Genomic DNA, 17522 nt, shown 5'->3' with positions numbered 1-17522 from the left:
TTTATTTATTTTACTACCACATTCTTCATTACTGTGGTGAATGCCACCTGTAGACATCTATATAATGAGAATGAAGTGTGTTGCCTTGTCAGCCTCACTAGTGGTCCAACCAGCACAGCCAATGGTCAGAGATGATGGTAGTTGGAGAGCACCATGTCGATCACGCCTGACATAGCGGTGACTTGGGGGAACTGGAAACAGAAATGTGACCAGTATTAAAGTCCGCATTAAAGTCCGATAATGTACTTTCTCTGTCATGATGGATATATGCGCATGCAGTTAAGGGGAACCTGCTGTGATCCACTGAATAATGAAAGCTGAGAGCAAACAGGAGGATAAGAATTGAAGATAAGAGATGAGTCAATTTGTAACCTCAAATACCAGGGGTATACAATTAAAATTCTAGCTTTTTATTATCAAAAAGTGATAACATTTATCATTTTTAATACCAGGTTGTGTACATAACAGCAACATTCCCATTCATCATGCTTCTTGTACTGTTAATCCGTGGTGTCACTTTACCTGGAGCTTCAACGGGCATCAAGTTTTATCTTTACCCTGACATCTCTCGGCTAGCAGATCCACAGGTGGGTTACTAAAAACTGGAAGTTGTGATACTTTTCTTTCTATGCTCTAAACAAAATGTGAGGAGGGCAGTGGGATGATTGTGCAGTAGTTTTTCTTGTAATCTTGAAGCCGTCAAAACCTAATTGAAGATTACCTCCATGGTGTTATTCCTTTCCACCGTATCTTGTCAAAAAGGTTATTATTGTTAATGTGTTAATGCATTTTCCATGTGTGTATATCTTTTTATATCAGAAGGATTCTGAGGCTTGTAGACTCTGTCCAAATATAGCATCTCAGCTTTTTTGTTGATATTAGGCTGTGGACAAGGTAAGGGAGATAATTTTTGCTTCAGTCTTTAGCTCTTAAAGGCAGCAAAATTATGGAGCAGCGAACAGAACGGTAAGGAGCACTTGTGAGTATTTGCAAATGTCCGTGTCATATGGACGCCCTTGGGGGAAGGCAGTTAAGGACAGTGAAATAAAATGGGAAATGCTGAATACCTTTCACGTTCTTTGTAGAAACTTGCTTCTATGCAAATGTTTGGAAGATAGCCCCCTTAGTAAAGCGCAGGAGTATAGCACTTTCTTTTCTTTTTTGCTCCATCTTCAACTGCTTACAAATTATGTGACAGTTTATTTTATGATCTGGTCAGCCACAAGCTCTACCCCATAGCAATGGGGAAATGCAAAACTGTTAAAGTAGGGTGGGGTGGGGGTGGGGAATGCACATAAGACTATGGTAATATTGTGATACGAGCAGTGAATGAAAAGCAACTTATGATACAAGCCGGATGAAAATGCCACTGAGTACAATCCATCTGGAACACCATTTATAGCAGCTATGTGAGAGGTTGCTGCTTCTTTCCTGTTCTGATTCATTAAACTCTTCTCTGTTAGCCTAAGCCAGGGCTGGGGAACCCCTTTCAGGACAAGGGTCACATTCCCACCTGGGCAGCCTGCTGTGGGGCAGGGGACACGTGCCAGCAGTGGGAGGGGACAGTTGCAAAAGTGGGTGAAGCAACAAATGCAATTTTTACCTTTCTACAGTGGGACTCATTTCTACACACAGCCCTTGCTATCCTCTGTCCAGGAAACCAAGAGGCATTGTCATAGTTCAAAGACATATTCCAACAAAGGGAAAACCCTTAAGGGGGATCTGAAATAGTGCTGGTGGAGGGTATGGCCTTGAGAGAGTTCTAGGGAGAGAGGGCTGGAGGGCAGTGTTTTGCCCTTAACCGTCTGGTGAGGTTCCCTACCACTGGCCTAAGCAGAGCGCACTGGAAGACATAATTGGCCACAGCAAGAAAAACCCTAAGAGGTATTGGGAGGGAGCATAGTGCTATCCACCAAAAAGCCTGGGATCCTTAAACCACTGAACTGATCTTGAAATGTATCTTGTGTGTATATTAGTCTGCTGGGATCTACAACGGGTGATGCTCAAAACTGGGACTGTATATATGTAATGCTCTGTTGTTTTTGTTTAAAAGAACTGATTGCGGTTTTATTCACTTTTATGCCAAAATGTTGTGATATGGTATTGAACAGTGTAGGTGCATTCAATGGCTAGCATTTATGAGCGGATTATTTTAAAGAGACGTCTATTGTTGTCACATTGTGGGGGTTGCATAGTCTGTATTAGCTTTAGATAAATGGCCGGTGCTGGTGCAAAATGCAGCCTTCTAATGGGCCTTTTCATGTTTTCTTTAGGTCTGGATAGATGCTGGGACGCAAATCTTCTTCTCCTATGCAATCTGCTTAGGTGCAATGACTTCCTTGGGGAGCTACAATAAATACAAATACAACTGCTATAGGCAAGTTTCCTACCAAAGGGGTTTAGTACATGTTAGCTAATTGATGTGTAGGGAACCATGGGTTCAATTTTTTTCTCCAATTAACTTCCTCCATGACATATGTGTGACTTAGGGACTGTTTGCTGCTGGGATGCCTGAACAGTGGTACCAGTTTTGTGTCTGGCTTCGCAATTTTTTCCGTCCTGGGCTTCATGGCACAAGAGCAAGGGGTGGACATTGCTGATGTGGCAGAGTCAGGTACGATGGTGTCGGTGGCAGTGATGGTGGGCACTGCCACCCAGTGTGTGAGCAAAGTAATACAAACCAAATCAACCGCCCCTCCCCCCTCCCCCCAAAAGGAGATATTTTGAAAAGTAAAATTACTCAGCATTTCAGGAGACAAAGGCTTACTTTATTTCAATGGGTGTGACAGTTCGAAACAAATTGAAAACATGCAGAAACATAAAATGGAATTGAGTTTAAAAGAAATGCCCAGAACAGAGTCAAAAATATGCAAGATGCAAACAGTTTATAAATATATGAACCTCTGTGGTCGCTCTCCATTTGCTTCAATCAAATTCCTAATAGATATGATCGCCGAAAGCTCCATAGACCCACAGCAAGTGACCTCAAGAGATTATAGCTGTGCTAGGGTATGCCTTGAGTTTTATTGCACCATGTATATTTTAGTGAAGGGCCATTGTTTTCCATGACAAGGCTGTATAGAAACTAGAAAAAGAGGAGCCCCCCTTTTTGCACCCTTCCTGCCCTCCCAACATATTTTACATTCGTGCATAGAGCACTTCCATATACAGGAAACAGTGGATTGATTCCTACACATATTTCCCTGGGATACATGTGCATTAAAAGAACAATATGTCCTTATCTCATTTACTTTCGAACAAAGCATTCATACTTTTCTGGACTTGCCTTGTAAAACCTGAGGAAGCACAGCAACTCAAATTAACTATGCCTTCGAAGCCCAGACGTGCTAGACCAAATGCTCTTTTTATTGTAGTCTATGTGAACTTACTTAAAACGATAGCACTTAGACTGGCTGGCAGCAATTTCTGCAACTAGCTAGTAAAAAGGGTATTGTAGAACCCCAGAGGTTTCTGCTGGTCATATCCATTATACACATTTTATTTTTCTCTGAGAGTGCAGGTTTGGCGAGGTTCAAAACAGCTTGAAAAGGCAAGAAATGTGCATCGGCATTGGATGTAAAGCCGTTAAAAGGCTGTGACTACCCTAATAATAATGCACACCTCAGGCAGCAGACAAAGGTCACCCATTTGGGTGCTGTGGGGAAAACTTGTACTGTGATTTTGCCGTGCCATATTGTCAAACAGATCGTTTTTTCTTCCTATAGTGCCATTTTAATAGTGGTGAGGAATGCCAGTGAAGACTGGTATATTCCCTCAAATTTTATTTTTCTTTATTTAACAAACAAGGCTAGTTCTTCAAGGCAGGCAGGAAAATGAGGGAGCTGGGAATGGCTGTTAACATCCCAATGCAGAGCTTAACCATGTTGATTTCAATTAGCTTAAGCTTGCTTAAGGCTGCAATCCTATGCACACATATCTGAGAGCAAACCACACTGAACACAGCAGGTTTTATTTCTTCTGAGTAAGCATGTGCTTGTCAGTCTGTTGAAAGATTGTAGCCATCAGATCTAAATGTTTGATGCCTTAGTCTTACACAGCACTTTTTAAAATGAAAAAGTGGCTAAGGCTGATGTTAACTTAGACCCACTTAGTTCAGTTGGACTTACTTCCAAGTACATGTGGGTAGGAGATCAGCCTAAGTAACTTTATGAGCAGATAAGCAACTGCAGAGATGAGCCCATGAAGCCAGTACTTTTTAGCTCTGTATTCATAGAACAGCTTGAGGTGAGCATAGTCTCCCCCCCTTTTTTCTTTTAAAAAAGCTAAAGTATTTTCAAGGGGAAGTGGAGGAACTGGATTCAGTTCTATTTCCCTTCCTAAATAACTGACTGATGCAATTTTTATTTTTTTAAAATAATGTATTCAGTCCCAGCAGTTGGTTCACAAGAGGGAATAATGTGGATAAGACCCATTTGTACATTTTGTTCCTTACCCAGCAAGAGATGCTTGTCATGAGCATAACCTTAAATATGCATTTGCCCCAATGCCACCAATTCAGAGATAAGTGGCTGCACTTAATTTCCATTGAAATCAAGGGCACGTCTAACTTAAATCTCATTTATTTTGGTGAGTCATGCTCAACTAACTTTTCTGAGGTGAAGACCATAGATTCAGGATTGGGGTGCCAGCATTTTTTCATTTTGCTGCACCGATCTGCCTTTCCATTCAGTTTAATGGCATGGAAAATGGAAGGTAGCAGAGGCATTCAGTGGTGAGTGACAAGGACTAATCTGTGGAGAGAATTCTTCTGCTGTACTTTGTAACAGATAAAAGAAGAAAAACAAAGTAGAGCTATAAACTGGAATGCCAGTGTATTTTCTTTAAACAAAAGCTTGTATGAAAAGTGTTGATGTAATATTTTCAGTCATCTTTAAAACTACCCAAATACGTTAAACATAAACAATAGCGCTTTTTGGCTTTTTCATCCCTATATGATTCTTTATTGCACCTGAATAAGTGTCACCAATATAAACTGAAAGCTCATCTCATTGTAGTGCATGACTGTCACGTGCCATGGAAATGAGCTTGGTTTTGGCTTCGAGTGGCTCATCCACAGTGCAAATATGGAATAATCTACCAATGATTATTAACAATACTAGTTGAGGGACATTGGCCTTATTTCAGCCAGCAGGTTTTCAGAATGAAAAAACAGCAGCTATTGCTTTGTATCTTAAAAGAATACTGCCTACTGATAGCAGCAAATTGATTTGGGTAAGCCATTAGCACAATGCAGCTACCAACCCCTTCAGAGGAAGGGACGGAGGATTGATTATTTAGATAGTCAAGTCAGTTTTTCCACTTCATTTGTTGTGGTATAGAAATGCTTTTTGTTGGCATTGATAGAACTGTGGAGGGGTACAACAGCTCCAAATCTGGCCTGTGGAGCACAAATCCCAAACCCTTGAAGGATATTTTGTTGGTTTTATTTGTCCAAGGAGGGGCTGGGGGTTGCAAAGAGAACATGTATGGCATTTCCCCCCTCCTCTGTTCGTAAAGGAGCACAGGAACCGGTCATTCTATAACTATGTCTCATTTACACCATAAGCCCAGCTGCTCACCTTCTATCTTATTCACTTTCTGCATGATGCGTGTAGAGTTTGACCTATTCTTGGCATGTTGAGGCAGATGCTGAGACTGAAAGTGGATAAATAATGGCTTTTAAATTTGATCATTGGAGTTCCTGTTCTAGCAATGCATGCTTCTTTGTCAGATAAAGGATCCAAGTGAATTCCCTTCTGGAATCTTCAGTTGGGTTTTGGTTTATCTGAATCAAATCAAGCATCTGTTCTGGAGAGGCAGAGGGGGTCTTGCCTTTGAGAATGAGCTACTTATTATATCTTCTCCTCTTTCTCTCCCTTTATTCCTTTAGGTCCAGGCCTGGCCTTTATTGCGTATCCGAAAGCTGTGTCCATGATGCCACTCCCAACTTTTTGGGCTATTCTTTTTTTTATTATGCTTCTGTTGCTTGGCCTGGACAGCCAGGTGAGTAACCATAGCAACAAACACAGCATCCATACTGTATGATGGAAAATTTAACAATGTAATTGGGTTTGTTGCATTTTCTGCTCTGGGGCAAATGCATCATAAATGTTGCAGAAATGGATTGCTTCATTCTCTAGCAGAGAAAGGATAACAGCTGTTAATCAGTGTTAGCCTATGCACTGTTTTGAAGTGTATGAAGTGGCTAATTAAGTTATTCAGGAAGTTTTCAGCTAAATCAGAAAGGGACAAAGCCATCCTTGGGATGTGGGGTTGAGTACCCTTACATGTCCTGCCTTTCATAAGGTCTCTTACAGTTCAGCACCCTTGAAAACTGAAACCATGGATAAGCTCTCTTTTAAAACAGTTAGACTAAATGTGCAGTACACATTGGTGGTGGTGTTATTCCTTGAGGAAATGGACAGCTGCCCCGCCTCCCTAAAGAGACCTATTTATATGACGCAAATAAATCTGTTAATAATTTGTAGGCTATTGCTAGTTGCACAGATGTACCAGGGATTTAGGGGGTATTTCATTGAGTTGGTTTAAGAATTTAAACTAACAAGGTTCTATTTATTCCTTGGGAAAGTAGCTTTAACATTAAATAAATCTACTTGACAGGGGCAGAAAGTTTACTGAATTCAAAACCTCTCATATGAGCAGCGATTAGTGGAGTTTTCCCTCTGGCTGTTACTCACTTGATCTCTTAAATTGGCAAAGCATTCCATTTGTTCTAAATGGCTCTTTAGTGCTTAATCTTTGAACTCCAGTGAGTGACTTTTAATCACTTCCAAATTGAATGTTAAAACATGCTTGGTGCTGTGGTTCTGCAACCAAGTACTTATGTAAATTGAGGGTTGCCTAGTAATTTTAAGTCATTTCTCACTGTGTCGAATAATTAAAACTAATTGGAGCACTTAATGTTTTGTTTGCTTTTGGAGGGCTGTCAGGCAGGATTTTGGAATGCTAGAATAGCTTAGGAGCAAGCTAGACTATAGTTGTATTGCAACAGAAGAAAAAAAAACTTCTGGAAGTGTACTGTATTTTAAGGCCCTGGGTTAAAGAAAGATTTTAATACATTAGCTTGTGAGTTAGCTTTACAGTGCACAGTACTAGTGCAGCTGTTGCTCGTTAGCAGAAACAAATATGATATGTTATGTGTGTAAAGAAAATTGCTTTTATCCCCATGCATAATAAACTGAAAGAAGAAGACAGGGACTTATTTTTAAATACTTGGGAGGAGGACATTCTAAGTGCAAAACCCCAGCTGGACACCACTCACAGGCTGTAACCTTGACTTGTTGAAAGGTTAAGCAAGTAAATGGATTCAGCTTCTCCAGGGAGAGTGCCAGCACTGTTTCCAAGGGATGCCTTTTATGAAAGAATGGAACACATTCATGGCAGTTGTTCAGGGTTCTTTTTTCTTTCCTTCTCTGCCAGTTTGTTGAAGTTGAAGGACAGATCACGTCATTAGTTGATCTGTACCCATCCTTCCTAAGGAAGGGTTACCGACGGGAAATCTTCATCGCTATAATATGTTTCGTCAGCTATCTTCTGGGACTATCTATGGTGACTGAAGTAAGTGAGACGAGCTGGTGTGGGTTTGCTTGGGTTTTGATTTCATTCTGTGAAGTCAAATAGTACAGTGCAAGAGGGAAGCAATCACAGTACAATGGCAGAGCACAGGCTTTGCATGTGAAAAGGTGCCAGGTTGATTTCCTGCATATCCAGTTAAAATAAAATTGGGAGAGCTTTTCCTTCTGAGAACTTCAGAGAGCTGGTAGCAGTCAGAGCTAACAGTACTGGGCTGGATATACAAATAGTTTGGCCTGAGCATAGGGGAAATTCCTTGGTACCTAAGAGAGGAGCCTGGCTCTATAAAACGGTTACTCTGTTGCTGTCATTGTTTTTTAAAGCAGAAAGAACAGTTGAGAACTGATTTATCCAAATCTTTCATTTCTCTTAAGTTCTCCAGTGGTGTCAATGTAAGGCCATGCCAGTTTTAGCCCTGTGTATTATTAGTGCTGCTTTTATCCAGCACTGCATTTCCCCCAAGCTTATTCTTATAGAAGAACCTAGATAGCGTGCTCCGTTGTGCTGTAGATCTGGAGTAAACAAAGCTAGATAGATGTGAAACATGTGGGAAATGGTGCAGGTTGAAGCCTATCTCATTATATTTGGGGCTTCGAAAGCACGTCAAAGTGCAAGGAGATAAATAGGCACTTCTCCGGCGGGAAGGTAAACGGCGTTTCCGTGCGCTGCTCTGGTTTGCCAGAAGCGGCTTTGTCATGCTGGTCACATGACCCGGAAGCTGTACGCCGGCTCCTTCGGCCAGTAAAGCGAGGTGAGCACCGCAACCCCAGAGTCATCCACGACTGGACTTAACTGTCAGGGGTCCCTTTACCTTTACAAGAGAGCCTTATAGAAGGTGCTAGAAAATGGAGCAGAGGAAAATACAGTGCATGAAAGGAAAATATCATGCTAAGGGAAAAGCAGTGTCAACCCATATATGAGGAAGCTCCTTGGTAAGCATTGCTTCCATATATTTTGGTCTTGTTATAGCAATTTCCGTTGAACACCAATTGTTTTCTCCCACCATATTTTTCTTGTGAGAGCCCATCCTAAAATACTATCCTTTAGAAAGGAAATAGCTCAGTGTTGGAGTAGAATAAGCTAAATGGCTTAATTTTGGTCAATCACAATCCATTTCAAAAATGCCTTCTATATAAGAAATAAGTGCGTGTTCTGGGGAGGACAACAGCATGTGCTTATAACTCCCCAACAGTTGATTGACAGTTGTATTTGCAGATGAGTAATCTTCTCCAGAGTGAGTCATAGATGTGAAGGATAGGGATGAAGGTCATCTTGCTTGCCACAGGTTTTCTTTGTGGTTTATTAATAGCACTTGTTTCTTTTTCTCTCTTGCTCTTTTTCAGGGTGGCATGTATGTGTTTCAACTCTTTGACTACTATGCAGCTAGTGGTGTATGCCTTTTGTGGGTTGCATTCTTTGAATGCATTGCTGTAGCCTGGGTTTATGGTGAGTAAGTTGTAAATATCTGGTCTGGTATTTTTCCTACAGGAACAACTAAACGTTGCAGGGTCTTGGAAGATTAGGCCGCTGGAGCCCAGGAGTTGGGATTGTGAGGGAGGCAGAGCTGAAATAGGGGTCGAGCTAAAATAGGGGTCTAAGTGACAAATATAATTTTTCTTACTTTGCTTCCTGAGATGCAGTCCTTGATAGGGTGAAAAAAGGTTGCTATATGACAGGCATGTCCAACAGGTAGATTGTGATCTACTGGAAGATCGTGGGGTGTTACTCATAGATCTTTGGCCCCTCAGAGATATCCTCCCCCCAAAAAAAAAGCTCAACAACTTTGCCTTTCCCAAAAAAAGCTCAACAACTTTTGGCCCATCCAATGACAATGGGTAGATCACTGCCAGTTTTTTTTATACTGTGAGGAGATCGCAGTCTATTGGGAGTTGGGACGTCCCTGCTATATGGGAACAGAGTTGGTGAATGTGAAGCTAAGAATCACTTTCCTAATTGAAACAGCATATTGGCTTTCTTAGGACGTGAGCCTGAGTCCCAGCCTTGAAAAATGATGTAGTGTCTATAATACACATTACAGTATGAGAGACATTGGCTGAATCAAGCTGGATGCAGTGGTTGGTTTGGGGAACTTTCAAAAAGTATCTCCCTTTTCCAAAAGCAAGATTTTCAGGGGGCAGTTGAAAAGGCATGGCTGGGCTTATTGAGAAGAAAGTTAATGGGGCTTGGCCACTGTACCAGTGTTACCTTTTGCTATGCTGCTGTGTGACAATGAAAGTGCTGCAGTGCATCACAACAGGGAGCATCTGCCCAGATATACTTTGCATGTTCATCTGAGCGCAGATGTTGCCTGTGCTGACACAATTAGAAGTGGTCTGGAACTGCAGAGGGAAGGCGGTGCAACTTCTGTTGCCTTCGGCACTACATAGCCAACTCTGAATGGGTCTGGCTTGCCATCACTTTTACAATGTGGTGTCTTTTTAGTTGCATCCCATTGTGAAGGAGAAATCATAAGTTTAACTTTTAAAGCTGCAAAAAAATTCCTGGACCAGTAGCAGACTGGGGAAGAATCACTGTTTTAACAGGCACAAAGAAAGTGTAAGATAGAAGGTGTGGGTTTTTCAGCACTCTTTTCAGGCTTCTTGAAAACACACTTTTTATTTCAAAACTCTGGTGCACATAAGTGTGGGAATCAGCCCTACTGAGGTCAAAAAAGAACAAATTTCTTTCTGTTTGGTATGATGTTAGTGTTTATGTTAAACATAGCCTGTCTCCCTAGTCCTATCCCTCCCAGTCTATAAATGGCTGTGGATAATACAATAAAACTATGGTTTGCTGGATTTGCAGCTCATCCCCCTGGAAATTAAGGATATTCATGTTGATATTTTTAGAAACTTGTTATAATTTCTATTCTAATAAAGGTTTGAAATGTATTACTGGTATCTCTGCCCCCCCTTGGTACCTGTTTTCTGTGATGGTTTTGTTCTACACTTGATTTTGCATTTAATAAAAAAGAATTTTAAAAAGTGGCATAGCTCCCATTATGAGGTTAGAGCCAAAGCAGGCGTCTCATCCAGGCCAGTAACATTCCCTTTCCCTTTTGTCGAACTCTAGGCGCTGATAATTTTTACGATGCCATTGAAGATATGATTGGTTACAGGCCCGGTCCCTGGATGAAGTGGAGCTGGATTATAATCACACCAGTTCTCTGTGTGGTGAGTGCTTGAAACAGCTTGGCTAAAGCATGGTTTTGCATTTGTAGTAAACTTTGTTGCTTTATTATTTTACTCCTCATCTTCTCCAACAGTAGCTTCATGAATACAGAGTTAAAGTGTATAATGTGTAAAGGAATTGCTCCCATGTTAAAACATCTCCATTGGCATTCCATTTTTTTCCATGGCCACATAAAACTGCTGGACTTTTGCATGTAAAGCCATCAGTTGGGGAACCTAGAAGACCATTTTTCTCCCACGTGAAACTGCATACCAATTAAGATCTTTTTCAGAGGCCTTCCTGTGGACCACTCTGCTGCAGCTAACAGAAGTGGCTTTTAATGTATTCATAGGGTGCCCAAATGATGAAATTTTCATCCCACACATCATCACCATCATCATTAATAATAATAATTTCTGTACTGCCCTTCATCTGAGGATCACAGGGTGGAAGGCACCCCCTGCCACTGAAGCTGCCTGAGCCTCAAGCAACAACAATGAACCCAGAAGCACCCCCAAGCTATGTGCCTGTTTGCCTGGCACTCTATTAATTACCTTTTTTTCTCTAGGCAAAGTCCATCCTATTGCAAAGGAAGAATAAGGAGTGCACTCCTAAGCACACTCCTGAATCTTCTTTTGCAGCCACTGCTTGAATTCAGAACGTGAAAGCTGAAGCTGGAGCTGTGAAAAAAGAAGCATGGACGCCCTTAGAGTGTGCTTCTAGTGCCTCTTTTTGCAGTCCCTACTTGAACTTCCAGTCACCTGACTGTACTACTCAGCTGTCCAAGTGGCCTGTGGAGGGGTTTTTATCTTACTGGTGGCTGCGTGGAGCTGCATTTTTGCTGCTTTCAGTTTTGTAAGCTGCCTTGAGGGCGTTTGCAGCAAAAGGCAGGCTATAAATTCTATAAATAAACATGCAGTAAGCAGAACAGTAATCAAGCATTGTTTGAAGGCATTGGAATGTGATGGGCCGTTGCCATTAGATGGTTCCTCAAGCTATTTCAGTTAAACTTTATATACTTTAGCACACAGAAAGCGTGAGAGAGAAGTGGCTCTATAATACTAGTATTTTGAGATGGCTTACTCTGCAGGCTTACCAAGAAGAAAGCCCCACTGAGCACAGCAAGATCTGCTTCTGAGTAAACATGAACAAGATTGCACTGCATATTGCACAAAGCCTAAAAGGTGGAAGCATTCATGTCAAGTGAAAAGAAGTAGGGCAGTGCTATGATGAATACATCAAAGCCGTCTTGTTCTTTTTGGTGTATAGTAGTGCAGCACAGGAGTAACCAGCACTCCCAGTGGTGTGTCTGTACATGGGGCTTATTTCCCTGTCACCTCTTTCCCCCACCCCATCATAACACAGCTGCCAGAAGGCTTGGTGTGCACCCCATCAGCTGCTCCTGGTGTGCAGCATGCTACACTTTTTCACTTTTGGTTGCACAAAATATACAACAAAACAACACTTACTGAATGGGGAAAGGATGCAGAACAAATTTGGCATCCCCTACCCCTGCACCTTGCCAACAAAGGTCCGTATAGTTAAAGCCATGGTTTTCCCAGTAGTAATGTATGGAAGTGAGAGCTGGACCATAAAGAAGGCTGATCGCCGAAGAATTGATGCTTTTGAATTATGGTGCTGGAGGAGACTCTTGAGAGTCCCATGGACTGCAAGAAGATCAAACGCATCCATTCCTAAGGAAATTAGCCCTGAGTGCTCACTGGAAGGACAGATCGTGAAGCTGAGGCTCCAATACTTTGGCCACCTCATGAGAAAAGAAGACTCCCTGGAAAAGACCCTGATGTTGGGAAAGATTGAGGGCACAAGGAGAAGGGGACGACAGAGGACGAGATGGTTGGACAGTGTTCTCGAAGCTACAAACATGAGTCTGACCAAGCTGCGGGAGGCAGTGGAAGACAGGAGTGCCTGGCGTGCTCTGGTCCATGGGGTCACGAAGAGTCGGACACGACTAAACGACTAAACAACAACAACCCCTGCTATTACCAATTATTACCATAATCTCTAGCAGTGTGATTCCAGGGGCAGAGGAAGCGCTAAGGGGGTGTACTTAATGGAAAGGAAGGAATGAGGTAGATGTTGTTTTCTGAATCTCAAGTTCCAAAAAAGAAGTGGAGAAAGCTTTTAAAACGTCATTTTCTCCCACTCCACAGCTTCTTGTAAACACACACTTAGGCATGTGCAGAGTTAGGCATGAAAGCAAATAACAACTGCAAAACTAAAGCAGAAACTCAACTTTTGTCAAGCTTATCTGTTGTCAAGCTCGTGTTTTTTCTGTAGACTGTACATTCATTGGATACTGTAAATCCATGCAGCTACTAGTGTCAGTAGCAGAAAGGTGCATACAGTTCTTCCAACAAATCTTCAACCTGTCTGTTTTGTTTTGTTTCTTTTCCTAATGCAGGGGTGCTTTATCTTTTCTCTGGCCAAGTATACACCACTGACCTACAACAAGGTGTACATATATCCTCAGTGGGCCATTGGCCTGGGGTGGATTCTTGCCCTCTCTTCTATGGTCTGCATCCCGCTTGTAATGCTTATCCGTATTCTACAGTCCGAGGGCTCTCTCATTGAGGTAAGTCAACAACCTGGAAGCGCATAAGAATGCACACTGGTCCTCACAAGCTTTTTTCTCCGCAACTGCCTTCCCAGCCTCAACTTCAGTGCTTTGCTGCAGGAACCAGGCTATTTCCAGTGCACATACATCATTTCTACGTCTACAAAAGTTTTTCCTGGTCATTCATTCAGTGGATAGGGCAATTTTACAGGCTCTGTTATTTTGGTGCATTCACAATGCTTAAAACAAGGCATAGCAGAGTTCCTCTGTTGAACTGGACAAGGTTCAGTGCAATTAAATAAGATGCCTGTTGCTTTAGTCATATTTACATTCTGGAAGAGAATACAGGTGCTCAATAATTTTAGCTTCTGGACAGCTGAAACGCGGCCAGTGCAGAGCGAAGTTAGAAATGCATGGGATTGTAGTATTTGCTAAAAGAACTGGTGTCCATTTACAAACCACAAAGCCCTCTCTATCCAAGTTGATTCCTCTAAGCCAGTACAGTAATTTCCAATCTTTTCCAACCTGGGACCTTATTTAGCCCAAACATCTTTTTGAAGACACGCTTCCTTATTCTTTCAATCTTACATTTGTATGTTGGTAGTGCTGCTGTGGTCATGATCATCTAGTTAAAGAAGACCAATATTCTAAGAATTATCCAAATGGGGGCCCTCTGCTTGCCTCTCACACCATTTCTTAAAGGGACTTCTTTGCAATAGTACTTACTGGAGTGGAAATAGGTAAAGGTAAAGGGACCCCTGACCATTAGGTCCAGTTGTCACCGACTCTGGGGTTGCGGCGCTCATCTCGCTTTATTGGCTGAGGGAGCCGGCGTACAGCTTCCGGGTCTACCCAGGTATAAAATGCCCAGACTCTAGCACATAGGAAGTGTGCAAGCATTTGGTACTGTAATAATCAAATGCACAGAAACAGTAACCAGGCAATAATATAGGCCTTTTTATTAATATATTTTTAATTAATTATCAGTTTTTAAACAGCATGTATTTTAAATAATAACACTCAAATATATTCATTCTAATAAATAGTTTACAATCAGGAGTCAATACAGTTAACTTACTAATTCCTTCATTGTGTTATGCAACATGTAGCAGGCTTTCCCCCCAGTATAGGACTTCTATTTGCATATATTTCTAAAGGGGCAAGCTTCAAATATTTATCCTTTTTAAATAAATCCAGGACTCATCTATTTTGCGCTATTACTATTTTGCCTGAGTATAAGAGTTGCATGAGTAGCAGTCCTCTGCCTAGTTGCTATACTGGAATCTCAGACAAGTCAGCCTAGCTTTTGATGATTGTACTTTGACAAGAGCCCTAGTAAAGACATGAAGCTCCACCTGTGGGGTCCACATGTTGAGTGTGCAGCCTCCCTTCCGGGTACTGCACCATAGATGGGCATTCTAGCTACATAGTGTGCTGTGTGGAAGGATCTGGCCTGCATCAGCTGCACTACTGAGTTAAGAGAGCCACCTAGTGGAAGCAGTAACTTATCAGTACCTCAGGTCTAAGTGATGCTCACTGCATATTACTCACACCAGCTTTCCCCAAAACCTTTCTTCTGTGTTGCCTTCTTGTTCTTTGCATTATCACACTTTCTCCCAGTAACAAAATCAGTTTTCTGATCTCATCTCGTCTCATGAGCAGTGGCTTGGACGTTCAAACTAAATCCACTTCATGGTCATGAACCAACATTTTTGGCATTTGAACTGTGAATACATAAGAGCAGCCCTGCCAAAACATTCCAAAGGCATATTTATTTCAACACTTCCCTCCCCCCCCCAAAGTCATATCCTTGCGGGAAACCCACAAGCAGCACCCTCCTTCATTTGTTCACTAGTGACTTGAATAACTCAGAAGCATGGTGTCTCTGATCCCGAGGAAGCATACAGGCATCGTGATGGGTAGCCACTGATAGCCCTACCTTCCATCAATGGGTCTAATCCCTTTTAAAAAGCCATCTAAGGCGGCAGCCACTGTGCCACCGACATTTTGCAGCAGCCAATTCCCTCACTTAGCAACGTACTGTATGAAGAAATACTCCATCTCCTTTGTGCCAAATCTATTCAGTTTATTGATTACCCTTCACCATAAGGTCCCAAGACAGGTTATATCCATTTAAAATGCAATATTTGAAAACAGGCTACCCATTAAGTTCTCTTGGATGACTGTGTGTGTGTGTGTGTGTGTGTGTGACTGACTGACTGACTGAGTGTGAAAGAGATAGGTCTCTCCTCTTTTTCCACACTATGCATCATTTTACACAACTCTGTCATGTCTTCTCTGACCTTTTTTTCTAAACCAGAAAACCCCATTTCTAATCTTTCCACACAGCGGAGCTGTCCTTTTCTATACCCTTTCCTGTTCTACAATATTCCTCCTCCCCCCCTTTTTTTTAGATGCAGCAACCAGAACTGTTGGCATTGGCTTGTGTTCATTGCAGTGCTACTGCTAAGGTGCTGTCAGCACAAGGATTTTCCTTGCAAGATGGGACCTTCTTTCCTTGTGCCTTCCCTTGATCTTTTCTGGGGGTTGCCCCAACCCTCCAGAGCTGTTTTGGGAACAGCACAGGAGGAAGAAGGAATTAATGTGGGAATCCTTGTACTACCTTCTGCTGGTGCAATGAGTTTGCTGAATATGACCCAGTGTGCTATTTCAAGTGTGCTACATCATAGATATTGGTATTATAATACTGGCAGTTTTATTTTCAGCCCCTTTCCTAACAATTCCTAGTATGATATTCAGGTTTTTTCTCCAGCTGCTGCAGGCTGAGTTGATGCATGTCTACCATAACCTCTCCCCACCTCGCCCTTGCCGGTGATTTTTTTCTGGTCATCACTGCCAGTTCAGTCATACACATTTGGATTCCACTAAATTGTGTGCATAGAACAAGGTCCACTCATGCAATTATGCTTCCATTTCCTCTTCCCACATGCCCCCCCATCTGCTCTGGAGCATTGGGGAAGCCCCCAGAACAAGTTTAGGGGGCATCTGGTTGGACTTTGCTTATGTTCTTATAAGGAGAGGAGGGAAAATCTGCCCACATTCATGTATCTGTAAAGTTAGGCTTTTTCACTCCATAATGATTTGGAAGCCAAATACCGTGTTTCCCTTTCTCTTTCCAGAGGGTGAAGACAGTGGCTGCCCCTCGTGAGATAACTCGGTGGGAGAAAGAAACAGAGAGTGCTGCCCCCTTCTGCCCTCCTGGAATGGCCAATGGAGAACTGATCAAGCCAACTCATATCATCGTGGAGACAATGATGTGAGCTCTCTCTATGAGAAGACGCCTGCTTTAAAACTGCCGTTTACTAACCATAGAATCTCTCATAGGACCAGGTTTACAGAGCTTTATATTTGCACTAGGATTTATTTTTATTTCTCACAGAGAAAGTTATTTTTTGTGTGTTCAGTTTTTATTTTTTAATATTTTGTAAAGTAAATCACAGTGGATGCCTCTCGCTCTATTTAGAGGCAGAGCTTTCATATCAAATTAGGCACACTGCAGGAATTTACTAATTTTCTCTCTCTCCACGCAACATATCTATCTAACGCCTATTCATGATACCACTTTACCACTTGAGTTGATTTTCTTGCCAGCAATATATACATGGGCTGCAATCCTATGCACATTTCTTGGGATTATGCCCCACTGAACACAGTGGGACTTACTTCTGAGTAAACATATATAGGATTATGCCAACACACAACATATATAAATATATGCATATACACATTTCAAATTTCTTTAGGTGCTGGTGTGGTTGCGAACAGGGTAAAACCAAAACTTAAGAAAGTGAATATCTCACTGGAGGCATTTGCTTTTTTAATGCTTATGTTGTTTTAAGAAACTGGTTTTCAAAGGTGTGGCACTATCTTCCTCTGGTTCAAGTGGGGAGAATTAAAGCAGGAAAGGGTACATGCTTTTGTGCTTATTGTGGTCCATGTAAAATATAGAGAGATTGTAGATATATATTTGTGTGCTTGTAATTGGAAAAGCTGCAATATGGGGTGGGAATTGGGAGCAGTTGGGAACCAAGGGAACAATCCACGCAGCAGCCATCTCCCGAGTACGGTTTCTGTGCGAAAAGCCTGCAAGAGGGTGGCAAGGTCATTCCTGCTTGGGTGGCATTTTGCCAGGCAGTACCCTCTCAGGGCCACTTTCTACATC

The 17522-nt window shown here is 42.0% G+C and overlaps 1 protein-coding gene across 7 annotated transcripts in view; it reads left to right on the top strand.

Moving 5' to 3' along the window:
• Positions 1 to 17522, top strand: part of SLC6A6 (solute carrier family 6 member 6) — a 63782-nt gene that overhangs the window by 40438 nt on the left and 5822 nt on the right. For all 7 annotated transcript variants that reach the window (XM_081184142.1, XM_081184137.1, XM_081184138.1 and 4 more), the window contains 9 exons: positions 453 to 587; positions 2274 to 2377; positions 2490 to 2614; positions 5891 to 6003; positions 7441 to 7578; positions 8937 to 9039; positions 10666 to 10766; positions 13187 to 13357; positions 16480 to 16616. In XM_081184142.1, coding sequence (XP_081040268.1) covers positions 453 to 587; positions 2274 to 2377; positions 2490 to 2614; positions 5891 to 6003; positions 7441 to 7578; positions 8937 to 9039; positions 10666 to 10766; positions 13187 to 13357; positions 16480 to 16616 — 1127 coding nt within the window. The remainder of the gene's footprint in view (positions 1 to 452; positions 588 to 2273; positions 2378 to 2489; positions 2615 to 5890; positions 6004 to 7440; positions 7579 to 8936; positions 9040 to 10665; positions 10767 to 13186; positions 13358 to 16479; positions 16617 to 17522) is intronic.

Source organism: Podarcis bocagei (assembly GCF_964188305.1).
Source record: "Podarcis bocagei genome assembly, chromosome: 2".
In the NCBI taxonomy this organism is placed as follows: domain Eukaryota; kingdom Metazoa; phylum Chordata; class Lepidosauria; order Squamata; family Lacertidae; genus Podarcis; species Podarcis bocagei.
The sequence above is the reverse complement of the archived record's forward strand: the minus strand, read 5'-3'. Positions and strand labels throughout refer to the sequence as shown.